Below are 15,018 nucleotides of genomic sequence, written 5' to 3' on the forward strand. Positions count from 1 at the left end.
TTCTAGGGTATGGTCATCTTGCCTGCAAAGTTCTCCGAGTTGACGTAAGCTTGATCCTCGTAAGCGTACTCAATGGGTTCCTTGATCACGTACTCGTCTCTCGGCTCTACTCAAAGCAAGAACACAAGCAAAGGAAACAACAATCAAACACGGTGCAATGCGCAAGCAACATGGTGCAAAACATGGCATGATATGCGGGATGTGATATGCAATGCATATGTGTGCTTCGGAAGGAAAAGGACAAACAAGGCATCAATTTGGCAAACCAAGTGCGCCACTGGAAAGATGAGTTGATTTCGGTCAAAATCGATATAAAGATCACCGGAAACGGATGCACGGTTTGCAAATGGCAAGCAAAACAATAATGGCACAATTCTGCGATTAACAGCACGATGCCATCTAGAATGCAACAAGAAAACAAGCTACTGCACTCCAACATAGCAACAAAGCACATGGAAGTGATCTACTCAAGATGCTTGACAAAAGATGAACACTGAGCTATGGCTAAATCACACAAGAGATGGTTCAAACAAGCATGGCAAAAATGCAAAAGATATCAGCTACTCAGACTTAGTGAAAATAAGATGTCAGGAATTAACATCAGGAAGCAATGTTTAGAGCAAGCAAACAACATGCTATAGGAATAGAATATAGCAATACAAGGCACGGAATTGATCTACTCAAAGCATATAACAAAAGTCCCTTACTGACCATAAGCCAAAAAGGATCAGAAGATATGATGGCACCCATGTAAACATAGCAAGTTTCGTTAATTAACAGATTCAGACTTAGCAAAAAACTGGACATGGCATCAACAGAATTATGAAGGCATGTTTGCGAGCTCGATGCACTCAACATAAGGAATTGTATGACAAGATAAGCATACTACCAGCAAGAAGACAAGTTCATGAAGCTAACCAAAGCAAGAACAAGCTCATAGCATGCATGGATCAACTACAACAACCTTGGCAAAATTGATTAACACGTAAACAATCTGTCAGGAACATTTTATAGCAAAAGTAGAGCAAGATTGAGTCGTTCTAGGGTACTCCATAAATGCAAAGAGGGACATGGATGGATAGAGAACAACCATATGTCCAAATCAACCTTACTGAACATACTCAAAAGAAGCATGGATCTCACTGTAGCAACATGAATACATGGCATAAAAATAACAGCAGAGCAATGACTTAGTGAAATTCTAAGTCTCTGAAATCAGCAATATCACGAGAGCTACTTTGCATGCTTGTGCTAGTAACCACATTGATCAAAAAAATACATGGCATATACCCCTGTAAAGATGGCATGTCATAGCCCAAAACACGTGTAGAGCTCATGCCCATATGCAGCACACAATAAATGTAGCAAAAATGACAAATGCTCATACTCTGCTAAGAAACAGGAACTAACATTTTATAGCGCTCTTGCATCAACAATTTGGGCATCAAGATGGACTCAAACAAGCATGGTGCAATGGAAAAAAATGAAGAGCACATCTAGATGAACATTTTGATATATTGCACGCACAAAACGAAGCTACGGTCACAGAGTTATGGCATGATGAATAGAGCTAGAAAATATAGCAGACTTAGGGAAAAAAAGAGGTCAACCTAGGGTTTTCCAGATCTGGATCTGGGGCACGGAAGCCGAGGTTCGCCGGAGTTGCAGTTCTCGCCAGAATAGTGCGGGGGCTTGCCGGAGAGCTCGGGCGGCGGATCCGGCACGAGCGCGCCGTGACGCGCTGCAGCGCCGGCGAGGAGGAGCGTCGGGGGCGGCGGAGTAGCGCCGGCGAAGAGCGGCGCCGGTGAGGCACTGCGGCGGCGGTCGCCGGCCAAGGCGGCAGACGGCGGGGCAAACGTCGGTGAGGGGAGGTGGGCGTGCAAGCAGGCGGCAGCGGTGGAGAGGCAGGCGAGCGGCGGCTTGTCGGGGCCGGTCGCGCCCGGGGCGGGCCGGCCTCGGGCCTCGGCGGGCCTGGCGCGGCGGAGGGCAGGGTGAGGTGGCGGCCGGTGAGTGGGCGAGACGGAGGCGCTGCCCACGTGGCGCGCGGTGATTGGTCGGGACGACGTGTTCGGCGGACACATCCGGTGGCAGATAAATTGTCCGGCGGTGCAAGGGGAGCGGGGCTAGGGTTTCATCTGCGCGAGAAAATGGAGGGGATCACATATTTATAGGTAGGAGGAGCTAGGAGAGTCCAAATGGAGTGTGGTTTTCGGCCACGCGATCGTGATCGAATGGCCAAGAGGATGGAGGGGGTTTGGATGGGTTATTGGGCCACTTTGGAGGGATGTTGGGCTACAACACACACGAGGCCTTTGCGGTTCCCCGGTTAACCATTGGAGTATCAAACGGACTCCAAATGGCACGAAACTTGACAGGCGGTCTACCGGTGGTGTACCAAGGCCACTTGGAAAATCTCGGACCAATCCGAGGACGTTTAACACCCGCACACGAAAAGAGGTAAAAGGGGGCGCTGGAGGACATAGGAGTGTCGGATTGCAAAACGGACAACGGGGAAAATGCTCGGATGCATGAGACGAACACGTTTGCAAATGCGATGAACATGACGACATGATATGAAATGCATGACATGGACAAAATGTAAAACAAAGACAAAACCCAACCACGAAGGAATCTCATATCGCATCTCCGGAAAAAAGGCAAGAGTCGGAGTCCAAATATGGGAAGTTGTATCCGGGGCGTTACAGGGAACCCCTTGACAGTTCTCCTTGAATAAAGCTCCTCCATCAAGGCCCAACCTTGGTTTTAACATTTTCCTACCTATCACCATATACCTTTCCCTGGGGTTCTGCAGACTCAAGGGTCATCTTTATTTTAAACCCCCTGGGCCAGTGCTCCTCTGAGTGTTGGTCCAAAATGGGCAACTTGCGGGGCCACCTCGTGGCAGCTTGAGGGTTGGTTTTACTCGTAGCTTGACCTATCCGGTGTGCCCTGAGAACGAGATACGTGCGACTCCTACCGGGATTTGTCGGCACATCGGGCAGCTTTGCTGGTCTTGTTTTACCATTGTCGAAATGTCTTGTAACCGGGATTCCGAGACTGATCGGGTCTTCCCGGGAGAAGGAATATCCTTCGTTGACCATGAGAGCTTGTGATGGGCTAAGTTGGGACACCCCTGCAAGGTATAAACTTTCGAGAGTCGTGCTCATGGTTATGTGGTAGCTGGGAATTTGTTAATATCTGGTTGTAGAGAACTTGTCACTTAACTTAATTAAAATGAATCAACCGCGTGTGTAGCCGTGATGGTCTCTTTTCAGCGGAGTACGGGAAGTGAACATGGCCTTGTGTTATGCTTGAACGTAAGTAGTTTCAGGATCACTTCTTGATCACTTCTAGCTTCTCGACCGCTGTGTTGCTTCTCTTCTCGCTCTCTTTTGCGTATGTTAGCGACCATATATGCTTAGTGCTTGCTGCAACTCCACCTCACTACATTTTCCTACCCATAAGCTTAAGTAGTCTTGATCTCGTGGGTGTGAGATTGCTGAGTCCTCGTGACTCACGGATACTTCCAAACAGTTACAGGTGCCAAGGATACCAGTGCAAGTGATGCTACCGAACTCAAGTGGGAATTCGACGAAGACTTGGGTCGCTATTATGTTTCCTTTCCTAATGATCAGTAGTGGAGCCCAGTTGGGACGATTGGGGATCTAGAATTTGGGGTTGTCTTCCTTTTATTTTGGTTCCGTAGTCGGACCTTTGATTGTACCTTGGATGATGTATGAATTATTTATGTATTGTGTGAAGTGGCGATTGTAAGCCAACTCTTTATCCCTTTCTTATTCAATACATGGGATGTGTGAAGATTACCCCTCTTGCGACAAGCCTACCATGCGGCTATGCCTCTAAGTCGTGCCCCGACACGTGGGAGATATAGCCGCATTGTGGGTGTTACACACTTCTTTCAAGGGAACACAAGCTCAATATGATCTTCCACCACAAGACCACAAGCTAAAAGGCAAGGGCAAGCTTCAAGAAGAGATTGATGCATTTGAAGAAGCTCCAAAGGCCTTGGTCAAGTGGGTTCCCAAGACTGCATCAAGTTCTACTTCATCAAGTACGACTACAACTCCAAGGATTCCCATGAAGATGATGTGGATCCCAAACAAGAAGAACTAGAGAGTTCTTGAGGGTGACTCTGCCAACATACTTCACTCATATTCATTTTGGCAAGGACAAGTGCAATCAAGTTTCACATCTTGCACTAGTTCAAGGAGTCACAAACCCTCTTGTTGGTAAGACAAGGGATAAGGTAACCTAATGCTTCCATGGACAACATCATATGTGAATTTCACTCTATGTCTATGGATATCCTTGTGTGTTCCTTGTGGGACTAACCCATGTAGGTATTGAAAGTGCAACTCACTCTAATGGATTGCTCCAAATGATCTACATCAACATTGAGCATCTACATCTTCAACATCTACATGAAGTCATCATCGACAAAACCCAAGGTTATTACATCCCTCTTAGGGGGGATATCACATCTAGGGGGAGCTTTGCTCTAAGAATTGAGCTAAAGCAACTCTAATGGTGTGAACACAACAATGCTTTATTTAAAAGTGGTAACCCCACTTGTGCTTAAACGATGAGTATGACCTATGATCAAATGTTCTCATTTGACTCCTCAGTCAATATACTCATATATAGATGACCTAGTCATAGCCAATTGCTTGATAAATGCTAGAGTGTTTGTGCATGCCTTGCCACATATTTCATTTGCCGTCTTGTTGTGTGAGCATGTTCGTTGCATATTTTTCCCATTTTAGGACATCCATTTGTTGTTTTGATTGTTTGGCTTTTCTTTTTGCCAAATGGATGGACAAGAATGCCCGAGAACTCCCTCTAGCTACCTATGATTTTCTCGTCTCAAACTCTATTCATGCTACATCAGAAAGTTTGATCAAGTCGAATTCGGACCCCCTGGGTGAGGAGGACTCAGAGCCACCGATCCGTCAAGGGCTTAAACTTCCAAAACCTCTTAATGGCCTTCGGTCTGACCAATTCATTCCTTTCGGTCTCACCGAACTCATTGAGTTGATCTAGGTTTTCACCCTGGTGCAACCGATTAGAACAGTTTGGTCTCATCGAGTTGCACCAACCACTTGCAATTCTGCATCTCGGTGCCACCGAGTTGTTCCACTCGATTACACTGATAGTGACTGGGTATATATATCTGCGGGTTGAATTTTGGAAATTACATCAAACCTCCAACCACGCCTGCCCAGCTTTGCCACCCCTCCTGGTCTCCGGATCGTCTCTGTCGTCGCCAGTGCCCTCCTGCCGCTGGTCTCCGCCGCCATCAACGGGAATCTCCACCTCCGTTGTCGCCATAGCGAGTTCGCCACCAAGTTAGGGTATGGACTCGATCTCCTTGTGCAATCTTTAACTCCAACTCTTGCACAATGGTTAATGCCATGTTTCTAGCCACAATTGAGATCATTCTATCCACCCAAAACTTCCTCTAGATTAGTTTTGATGCAAAAACTTAGGGTTAGGTTTTCGTCGAACTCATCTCGGACCGAACGATTTGAAGTATTCGGTCTCACCGATTTGGCCCAGGTCATTGCACATGTACTACTCGGTCTGACCGAAGTGTACAAATCGGTGTGACCGAGTTCACTTTCTCTGTGAAACCCTAGCATCTTGGAGTCACCGAACTGCGTTTCGGTCTGACCAAAATCACATGTTTAGACTCTAAAGTTGCTTCGGTGTCACCGAGTTTGCCATATTAGTAGCTCCGAAATGCTTTCTACAAAAAACTAGAATTAAGTTTTTGAGTCAACTTTTTTGCCAAAATAGCTGTGCTTGGTGATGCTCATCTACTCTACTTATACCTATTTGTTCACAGGGTCAGTTTCAGCCATGTCAGACAATAGTGACAGCCAGAACAAGTCAGAGGAGCAAGAAAATCTCAATGAGGGCAGCAGAAGCACCCCAAGCAATCTGCCTAAGGCTGCAACTAGGTAGAGGAAGAGGAGAACCTCAGAATCAGAAGATGAGGACTTTGTGGTTGATGAGGAGGTCACCTCAAAGAAGAAAGTGCTCAAAAGGAGCAAGCTGCTGCTGCCATCAAGCCTGGCATAAGAAGGCTCCTACTCAGAGGAAGCCCATGTCTAAATCCAGAGCCTCCACTCTTGAAACCATGAAATCAATAGAGGAAGACGTTGCTGGAGGAAAGAAAAGAAAAGAAAAGAAAAGAAAGGGTCAAGAAGACCATGGCTAGAGTGATTGGAAAACCTTCCATGATGAGAGAATCTGGTGAGGATGATGAGGAAGAGGAAGAGCCAGTGCCCAAGTCACAAAAACTTATGGGGGACGCAATCAAGTCTGGGGCTGCTTCATCTAAGCCCAAGACAGCTCCCAAGCGATCAGCTCAGCTATCTGCTTGAGGCAACAGTGAGAATAGAGAAAGGACTAGCCACCCTAACTCGAAATCAAGAGAGCCTTTAGAGGATCTTTGAGATAAATCTTCATGATCTAGATGTGAAGGTAACTGACATCCAGACCACAGTTGAGAAGATACAGGAAGACACTGAGGACAAGAGTGACAGGCCAACTATAGATGCTTTTCAGAGAGTGCCAAGAGCACATAGGTCTGCAGCTGTGCCAATTGACAGAGACTCCAGAGCTACTGCTTTAGCACCTGCCGCAACTGCCACTGTTGTACCTCCAATTGCAACTCCTACAGCTCCTCAAACATCATCGAAAGCGTTTGCAGATGCTATCCTCTCCATGCCATCTAAGCACACCGGAGCCACCAGCCCGAAGACCACATCAGGAGATCCCGGAGATCGTGCCTAGAGTGCCGCATAGCACTGTGCATTTTCAAGCTTTTTGGTAACTTGTTGCCAAAGGGGGAGAAACTGTATAGATCTTAGGCTTCGAGAGAGAGAGAGAGTGTGTGTGTGTGTGTGTGTTTTGCCTTTTGTTTGCCTCTCTTGCTACTTGATATTTGTTCGGTTGCTTGCTACAATATTTGTGCATGTGTGAGATACTCTTATGATCATGTGTTTGATCATATTATGCTTTAATGTGTACTTGAATGATGATATCTTAATACTTGTGTATGATCAATGAAGTTTCCCTTGGTCATGAGTGCATATTCTTTATATTATATCACTTTGACCGCTCCACCAAGATGTATGTGACATGGAAGAGTAACCCATGAATGATCCTAATTGATTGTGCATTTGCATTCAAAAGCAAATTTTAAATAATGCACAAATTTATGGGGAGCTCTTGCTTATCACATACTTCTCAAAGCGATGATGCATTTCATTCATATTATCAATTGTCGAAGCTTTGATCTATATGTTGTCATCAATTACCAGAAAAAGGGGGAGATTGAAAGTGCAACTAATCCCCGGGTGTTTTTGGTAATTCATAACAACATATAGCTCATTGAACTAATATCCATTCAAGTTGAATATTTCAGAAAGTTCAATGATTGGCATAGCATCGACAAGAGATGTGGACCCCTCAAAATGCTAAGGACAAATATTGGCAAAAGCTCAAGACTCTTCATTTCTATTTTAGCGATCCAAGATCACATTGAGTCCATAGGAAAAGCCAATACTATTAAAAGGGGATGAGGTGTTGCTTAATGGTCTACTTGCTCAAAATGCTTAGTGATATGCTCCAACGCCCTCAACCACTTTCTCAAATCCAAATATGTCCTAAACCTAAAGTCAAACTTGGCCCTGCTGATTTGATCTATTCGGCGCCACCGAGTTCCTTTGACGTAGCCATAGCTAGAAACCCTAATCAGTTCGGTCTCACCGATAGGGATTTCGGTCTCACCGAGATGGGATTGCAAACTCTCTGTTTCCCTTTGTAACGTTTCGGTCTTACCGAAATGAGCGATCGGTCCCACCGAGTTCGCAATGCAAACTCTTTGTTTCCCTTTTGTAACTTTTCGATCTTACCGAAATGAGCGACCGGTCCCATCGAGTTTGCCTCACTAACTCTCTGGTTTGCTCAATGCTGAAATCAGTCCCACCGAGTTTATGCAATCGGTCACACCGAGTTGAGGTTTTGCCCTAACCCTAGCGCATCGATCCCACCGAGTTGATCATGTCGGTCCCACTGAGAATCCTAAAGTTCACATTTTGAACTGAATTGGTCTCATCGAGTTCACCTATTCGGTCTGACCGAGTTGGGTCAAATGTGTGTAAGGTTAGATTTTGTGTGGAGGCTATATATACCCCTCCGCCCCTTCTCTATTCAAGAGAGAGCCATTAGAACGTGCCTACACTTCCACTACTCATTTTCTAAGAGAGAACCACCTACTCATGTGTTGAGACCAAGACATTCCAATCCAACCACAAGAATCTTGATCTCTAGCCTTCCCCAAGTTGCTTTCCACTCAAATCATATTTTTGAGAGGGAGTTGAGTGTTGGGAAGACTATCATTTGAAGCACAAGAGCAAGGAGTTCATCATCATCACACCATCTATTACCTTTGGGAGAGTGGTGTCTCCTAAATTGGTTAGGCGTCACTTGGGAGCCTCCGACAAGATTGTGGAGTTGAACCAAGGAGTTTGTAAGGGCAAGGAGATCGCCTACTTCGTGAAGATCTGCCCAAGTGAGGCAAGTCCTTCATGGGCGATGGCCATGGTGGGATAAACAAGATTGCTTCTTCGTGGACCCTTCGTGGGTGGAGCCCTCCGTGGACTCGCGCAACCATTACCCTTTGTGGATTGAAGTCTCCATAAACGTGGACGTACGATAGCACCACCTATCGGAACCACGCCAAAAATCTTCGTGTCTACATTGCGTTTGCCTTCTCCAAACCCTTTCCTTTACCTTCATATGCAATGTTTTACTTTATGCTGCTATACTCTTAGAATTGCATGTGTAGGTTGATTGCTTGACTTGTGCTAAGTTTCTAAAATCTGCCAAGACTTAAAATTGGGAAAAAATGCTAGATTTTTATTTGGTCAAGTAGTCTAATCACCCCCCTCTAGACCTACTTTCGATCCTACAGTGCATCCCTGCATGGAAGTATATCTATTCGAATACCCGTGTCCACGGTAACAGACGCTCGGAGTTGTATCCTGATCGATACAACTAGAACTGGATACTGGAGATGTGAAATGGATATGATGGCTCGAGGATTGCTTTCTTGCATGGAGTCGAGGAAGGATCTCTGGGCATGGATGCTATAATAAACTTATTACTTATATTATGATACTCTACTCTCTTCTAATGTTGCAAGATGCTTCAAGATACTAGTTTTCGATAGGCTAGGCCTTCCCTTCTCTTCTGGCATTCCGCAGTTTAGTCCAAAGATATAGCCCCACTCCTTTAATACCGATGCATACTTAGCATAGTTCTGATGTAAGTCTTGCGAGTACTTTGGATGAGTACTCATAGTTGCTTTGCTACCTCTTTTCCCCTATACCCGATTGTTGCGATTAGATGACGGATCCCAGGAGCCAGATGCCACCACCAACGACTACTACTACCCCTACGGAGCCTACTACTACGTTGAGGCCGCCGACAACCAGGAGTAGCTAGTTAGGAGGCTCCCAGGCAGGAGGCCTAGCCTTTTCGATTGTTGTTGTTGTTGTTGTTGATGATGATGATATTGTTTCTTCCGCTGACTCGTTTGTATTCGTGCTTATGTATTTGAGCTCTCGAGGCCCCTGACTTGTAATATGAAGCTTGTATAATTTTAAATTTGTGTCTAGAATTGTGTTGTGATATCTTCCTGTGAGTCTCTGATCTTGATCGTGCGCATTTGCGTGTATAATTAGTGCATGATTAAGTCGGGGCATCACAACTGTGCGTCCAAATCTCGAACCGTTTTCACGGTTGGATTCCTTGCGTCGAGATCTTCAAAACTAGATCCCATGTTGATAGTTTTTGACAAACTTTTTTTCATGAAAAAAATGAACTAGGAGCATGATTTTTTCCCTTTCTGAAAAAGGCACGACCATGCCTCTCGCGAAAGCACAACCGTGCCTCTAGCGAAAGAAAAAAAACAGAAAACATGTTTTTTCGTTTTCCGATTGGCATGGTCGTGCGTCTCGCGAAAGCACAACTGTGCCTCTCGCGGCAGCAAAACCGTGCCTCTCACGGAAGAAAAAAAACAAAAAATGTGTTTTTTCGTTCTCGAGAGGCACGGCCGTGCCTCTCACAAAAGCACAACGTTGCCTCTCACGAAAGCAAAACCATGCCTTTCATCCAAGAAAAAAAAACAGAAAACACGTTTTTTTTTTGTTTTCGAGAGGCACGGTCGTGCCTCTCGCGAAAGCAAAACCGTGCCTCTCACCGAAGAAAACCAACATAAATCGTGTTTTTTCCGTTTCTGAGAGACACGATCGTGCCTCTCGCAGAAGCAAAAACGTGTCTCTCGCAGAAACAAAACCGTGCATTTCGTGGAAGAAAAAAACGTGTTTTTTCACAAAAAAATTCTTTTCAAAACTTTTTTGATCCAAAAACTAAGGAAAACCGGTGAAAAACTGAACAGTCGAAAAAATCCAAAAAATACCCGCTTAAAAAACCGAAAACACACGCGGAAATTAAAAAAATCCTGAAGGAGCGCCAGAGGACGACACGTGGCGGCGGCTGAGAGTGCGTCAAATAGCGCGCTCTCAGCCCACCCGCAAATGATTGTTGTGAGGCAACGCTTGTCAACTACTCCCTCTATTCCGAATTACTTATCGTAGGTATGGATGTATTTAGATGTATTTTAATTCTAGATACATCATTTTTGCGACGAGTAATTTAGAACGGAGGGAGTAGTTGCTCCGGTAATCCAAAGTCATTGATTTCGTACGGACGGCCCATGAAATACTAAGGCCCTAATTGATCGTTTTCTTTCACACTAAGGCCCAAATCGATCTTGTCTAGCTTTGCTTCTTCCCTGAGTCGTCGATTGCAGAGTTGCTTCTTTGACGAAGAAAAACTCGAGTCCAGGAAGCCTTCTTCACTCCTCCCCGTCCCATCGATTATCTGTGGCGGCCATGAGGGTAGCCTCCAGGGTGGTCGTCCTCGTCCGAGACTCCGCGGGCTACGGCGCAGCCCTCGCTGACGCGCTCCGGCCGTCGCCGGGGCTCACGAGGTTCGTTGCCCCGGAAAACCCTAACCTAGACCATCCAAAAACGTGCACCTTCTGTCAGCTTACCCTTGATCGGTGGATGTCCTTGCAGGGGTTCCTCGCCCTTCGATCTCCCTCTCGATAAGTACGGCCTCAACGGCGAGAAGGCCTCTGGCGAGCTCGTTAGCTTCTCTGACTCCAGTGGCTCTCCTCAGGTAAGCGGGTTTTCTCGCCATCTCACAGATCCAATTCGTTTGCTACAAAACTACATATATAACCAAACGGAAAGCCTTTTATGTTGGAATAAAAGGACTACGCTTCCTTGAACAAACATTTGTTGGGAAATCAGCTCCTCCCCTTTGAGCTGTCGCATAGGAGATCGCATGATTTCAGTTAGATATTTCAGACCAACGCCAGTTCAACTGAAAGATGATTTATGTGGTAATGTAGAAACTGTGTAATTTTCCAAGTTGTTGAACTGTTGAGCAATGTGTAGCAGTTGGGTTCAGAAACTTGGGAAGTTATGTCATCTTTAAGTGTTTGGTGGGCTGATCTGCTGAGCCAGTGAGTGTAATTTGGAGACAGAGAAAACTTAGAGCATCTCTAGCAGACCCCTTATATCCCACCGAACTGTAAAATAACCGCCAGTTTTCAGTTTTGGACGGAAGAAGTAGCCCGAACAGACACCTTATACACCTTTGACCTTTAGTTTTTTTAAGGGGTGCGGTAAAAAACAACTCCCGATCTGCAAAAACACAGTTTCCGCGTCCGCTTCTACGGTGCCCTGTATTGGGAGAAAGAAGTTGGCGGGAGCCCAACTGCCACGGAAAGATCTCCATGACCCGTCCGTGTCCGCCTTCCACGCCGCACCGGACGCCACCCACCCGCCCCGGGCCCCCGGCCGCCGGCCGCCCGCCCGCGTCTCTCCCGACAGAGGAGCTAGCTACGGCGACTCCGTCCGCTCAATCGATTCAGCTAGCTAGCTAGCTAGCTCCTGGATTGATTCGAGCTAGCTACGGCGACGGCGGCTCCATATTTGGCCGTTTGGATTGATTCGAGCTAGCTAGCTTCGTGCAAGTCGTCCTGGACGCCGGCGGCTCCGTATTTGGCCCTTTTATGCGCTATCTGCCGGCTTCGTGGGAGCGAGCTAGCTGACCGTGGACACGGCCGAGAGGAAGAAGACGTGGGGAAAAAATATAAGCGAGTATTCGGTTTTACAGTTTAAGTTTGAGGGGTTTGTTCGGCCGCAGCTCAAACCAACCCTTAAAATGCGTTTTCCGCGAACTGAAAACCGCGTTTTCAGTTCCGCGGTTTAAGGGGTCTGCTAGAGATGCTCTTAGCTGCTGAGAAACAGAGTATGATTTTGATCGTGCGATTGTATCTAAGTGTTTGGAGTGGAGTGTCATTCTTCTTTAGGTCCAGCATATGCTTTCATTGCCGCAACCTTAGCAACTTGTTGCTGTGCTCTGTCCCTGGCCATGTCCTTACTTCCATGACTTCACTTTGATACATTAGTTCAGAGTATGATTTAGCACAGAGTTCTGTTTTCATGGACGTAAAAAACCGCAGCCCGGTGCATGTAGGTCCTGCTTGCGCAGGGTCCGGGGAAGGGTCCGACCACTTCAGATCTTTTGTATGCAGCCTTTTCCTACATTTCTGCAAGATTCACTTTACCGCTGCGCCAGGGCTCCCCTTCTTTTCATGGATGTAATGCTCAAAATTAGCTTATACCATTTGACTATCACTGTAAGTTCATGCTAATAATGGAACAACTTGTGGTATTCCATTGCCTATGGAAAAGGCTTTTTATTGGCTTTCACATCTTTGATGATCATTTGCTAATGAAGAACTGAATATATTTTTGGCCTATTTTTTATGACATGGAACATTATTCCTTGCAACTAAAATCGAATTTTAAACAGCTGCTTATGGACGCCACATCCAAGCTACATTCAAGCCTGTTAATTTTTGGCAGGTGTCCTTTTTTGTTCTGCCTGACTATAGGCCTCCTGTTGCTGCATGTGCTATGAATGAGATTTTAGCATTGATTTCTTCTGAAGCTCCCTCCATCCAGCCCGTTCTGATTGTACCATTCATCACAAGACCATCAGGCTGTTTCCATGGAATGGTTAATGCAACCAAAACTGGGCAGTTAACTACACTTCACGCTGCTGAAATAGGGGCATCAAATGAGTTTACTCACTTGTTGGTTGATGGAAGTATTAAACCTCCCCCATCTTTGCAAATACGTAGTGAACCAATACAATGTTTGCTGGAAATAGTGCGGGTATTGAAGATACCCACAGTTCTTGTCACACCAGGTGGGCAGCACCAAGGCAAAAGTTCTTCAGACTCTGACCTTGAGGTACAACTTCCCTTTCCATTTTTGTATTTTCTCATTATCTTTTACTGGAGTTTCATGGAAAGTAATGGTACTTTATACAGAATAAAGGAAACGGGAAATTGCTATGGTAATTTTAGTGGCAAATTTAAGAGCTACTTCATACTAGGTTGCAGTCGTGAAAAGCTTACATGTGGTCTGCTACCTTGAAGCTACCATTAATGTTGGAACCTGCTGAACTATATAAAAGTTGTATACTGAGTAGGAAAAGTCTTGATGTCATCTTGTTTCCAAATAGAAAGCAAGAGTGTAGTGATGTTTGTGAAGGTTTACTCTAATGTCAACTAATGGTTTGTTTATTAGTTTTATATGTGGTATTATAATTGTACAAGAATTTGAACTCCATGATATTTCTATGGAGCAATAATTCACAAACCACAATGCACACCACCCATATTGAATAGAAAATTATATACTAAAAAGTGTTTGTTTGCTGTGAAAGAACTCGTCTTACGGCAATTCTGTCTGGTTTGTTACATAAGTTTGTTTGTGCTACCCCCTGACAATTTTCTATCCAAGTTGACTTTCTTGACATACCTATGATTCCAGTGCCTGTTTGCTCACCTAATCTCTCTGCCTATTGTTACTTCCAGGTGCTGCAGCGCGTGGGAGATCACGTAGCCAAGCACATCAACTTGGAGTTCTCCAAAGAAACTGTCATTGAGACAGGGGTTGAGAAATCAGCGAGCATTCAAGAACCCTGGCGTGAACTGTATCTGTGACGATTCTAAAACATATCGTCTTTGTGCCCTTATAAATAGATATCTTAACATTTTAGATTCGGATGTACTTTTTTTTTCTTTTTTTTGCGGGTGGAACCTATTCTGTTCATGGTGTGGTAGTGATGAATTATGTGATTTGTGCAAGGGGCTTGTAACACGAGCCACACTTAATTTTCCTTTACAGCCAACTTGTTAAGAATTGCAATGTCGCATGTATGTGCTTCGTGATGTCTTGGATTTTGGGCCATACTGCCATAGTGCAGCAGTACGAATTCGTGTTTGGTACTTTTCTGAAGGAGAATGAAAATTTAGACGAGGGAGTTGTGACGAGATTAGATATAGGACGCGACATTTAATTTCCAATCCCTTGTTTGAGATGTGGGAATTTAAGAGATGTGCTTATTCCCTTGTTTGTTTAGTGGGAATTCATTCGGATGAGCTGAGATGACGACATGGTAAGTTATGATGGGTAGGGGGGGGGGGGGGGGGGGGGTTATGTCGTGAAATCCTCCAAAATTCCTTCAGAAATCATAGTACATTGTTATTGTAAATAAAAGGTACAAAAAATTGAACTCCCTTATGGTTAACATTAAACAGGAAAGGAATATCACCTCGATATACAGCTTTTTTAGGCACGAAAACCATCTCAGGCAACTGACAATTTGGTCCAGATTAGGACCGACAGATTCTAGTGCCAAAACCTTCACTATGCCCAGAATCTGGGTGAAACTTTGCTGGATGACAGACGAATATACATCTTCAAAACTAGAAATAATGTTGATATCAAGAAGGAGAGGTATAAGGCGATTGTTGTACCTGAAAGTAGTAGTATT

The 15,018-nt window shown here is 45.1% G+C and overlaps 1 protein-coding gene across 1 annotated transcript; it reads left to right on the forward strand.

Moving 5' to 3' along the window:
• Positions 1 to 10,868: 10,868 nt before the first annotated feature.
• On the forward strand, positions 10,869 to 14,413 carry LOC125513351 (period circadian protein). Its single transcript, XM_048678448.2, has 4 exons — positions 10,869 to 11,086; positions 11,175 to 11,277; positions 13,038 to 13,427; positions 14,057 to 14,413. Exons 1-4 carry the CDS (start codon positions 10,989 to 10,991, stop codon positions 14,183 to 14,185), a joined length of 720 nt encoding a protein of 239 aa, XP_048534405.1. The 5' UTR covers positions 10,869 to 10,988; the 3' UTR covers positions 14,186 to 14,413.
• Positions 14,414 to 15,018: the final 605 nt, after the last annotated feature.

The sequence above is a fragment of the Triticum urartu genome, chromosome 6A (assembly GCF_056163025.1).
Source record: "Triticum urartu cultivar PI428250 chromosome 6A, HENAU_Tu73, whole genome shotgun sequence".
NCBI classification, from domain to species: Eukaryota; Viridiplantae; Streptophyta; class Magnoliopsida; order Poales; family Poaceae; genus Triticum; species Triticum urartu.

What these genes read in the sequence shown, in the direction of transcription:
- LOC125513351 (XM_048678448.2), top strand. Translation starts at nt 10,989, where the DNA reads ATGAGGGTAGCCTCCAGGGTGGTCGTCCTCGTCCGAGACTCCGCGGGC. An exon ending in CCGTCGCCGGGGCTCACGAG is followed by an intron (nt 11,087 to 11,174) that starts GTTCGTTGCCCC and finishes ATGTCCTTGCAG; the next exon opens with GGGTTCCTCGCCCTTCGATC. An exon ending in CTTCAGACTCTGACCTTGAG is followed by an intron (nt 13,428 to 14,056) that starts GTACAACTTCCC and finishes TGTTACTTCCAG; the next exon opens with GTGCTGCAGCGCGTGGGAGA.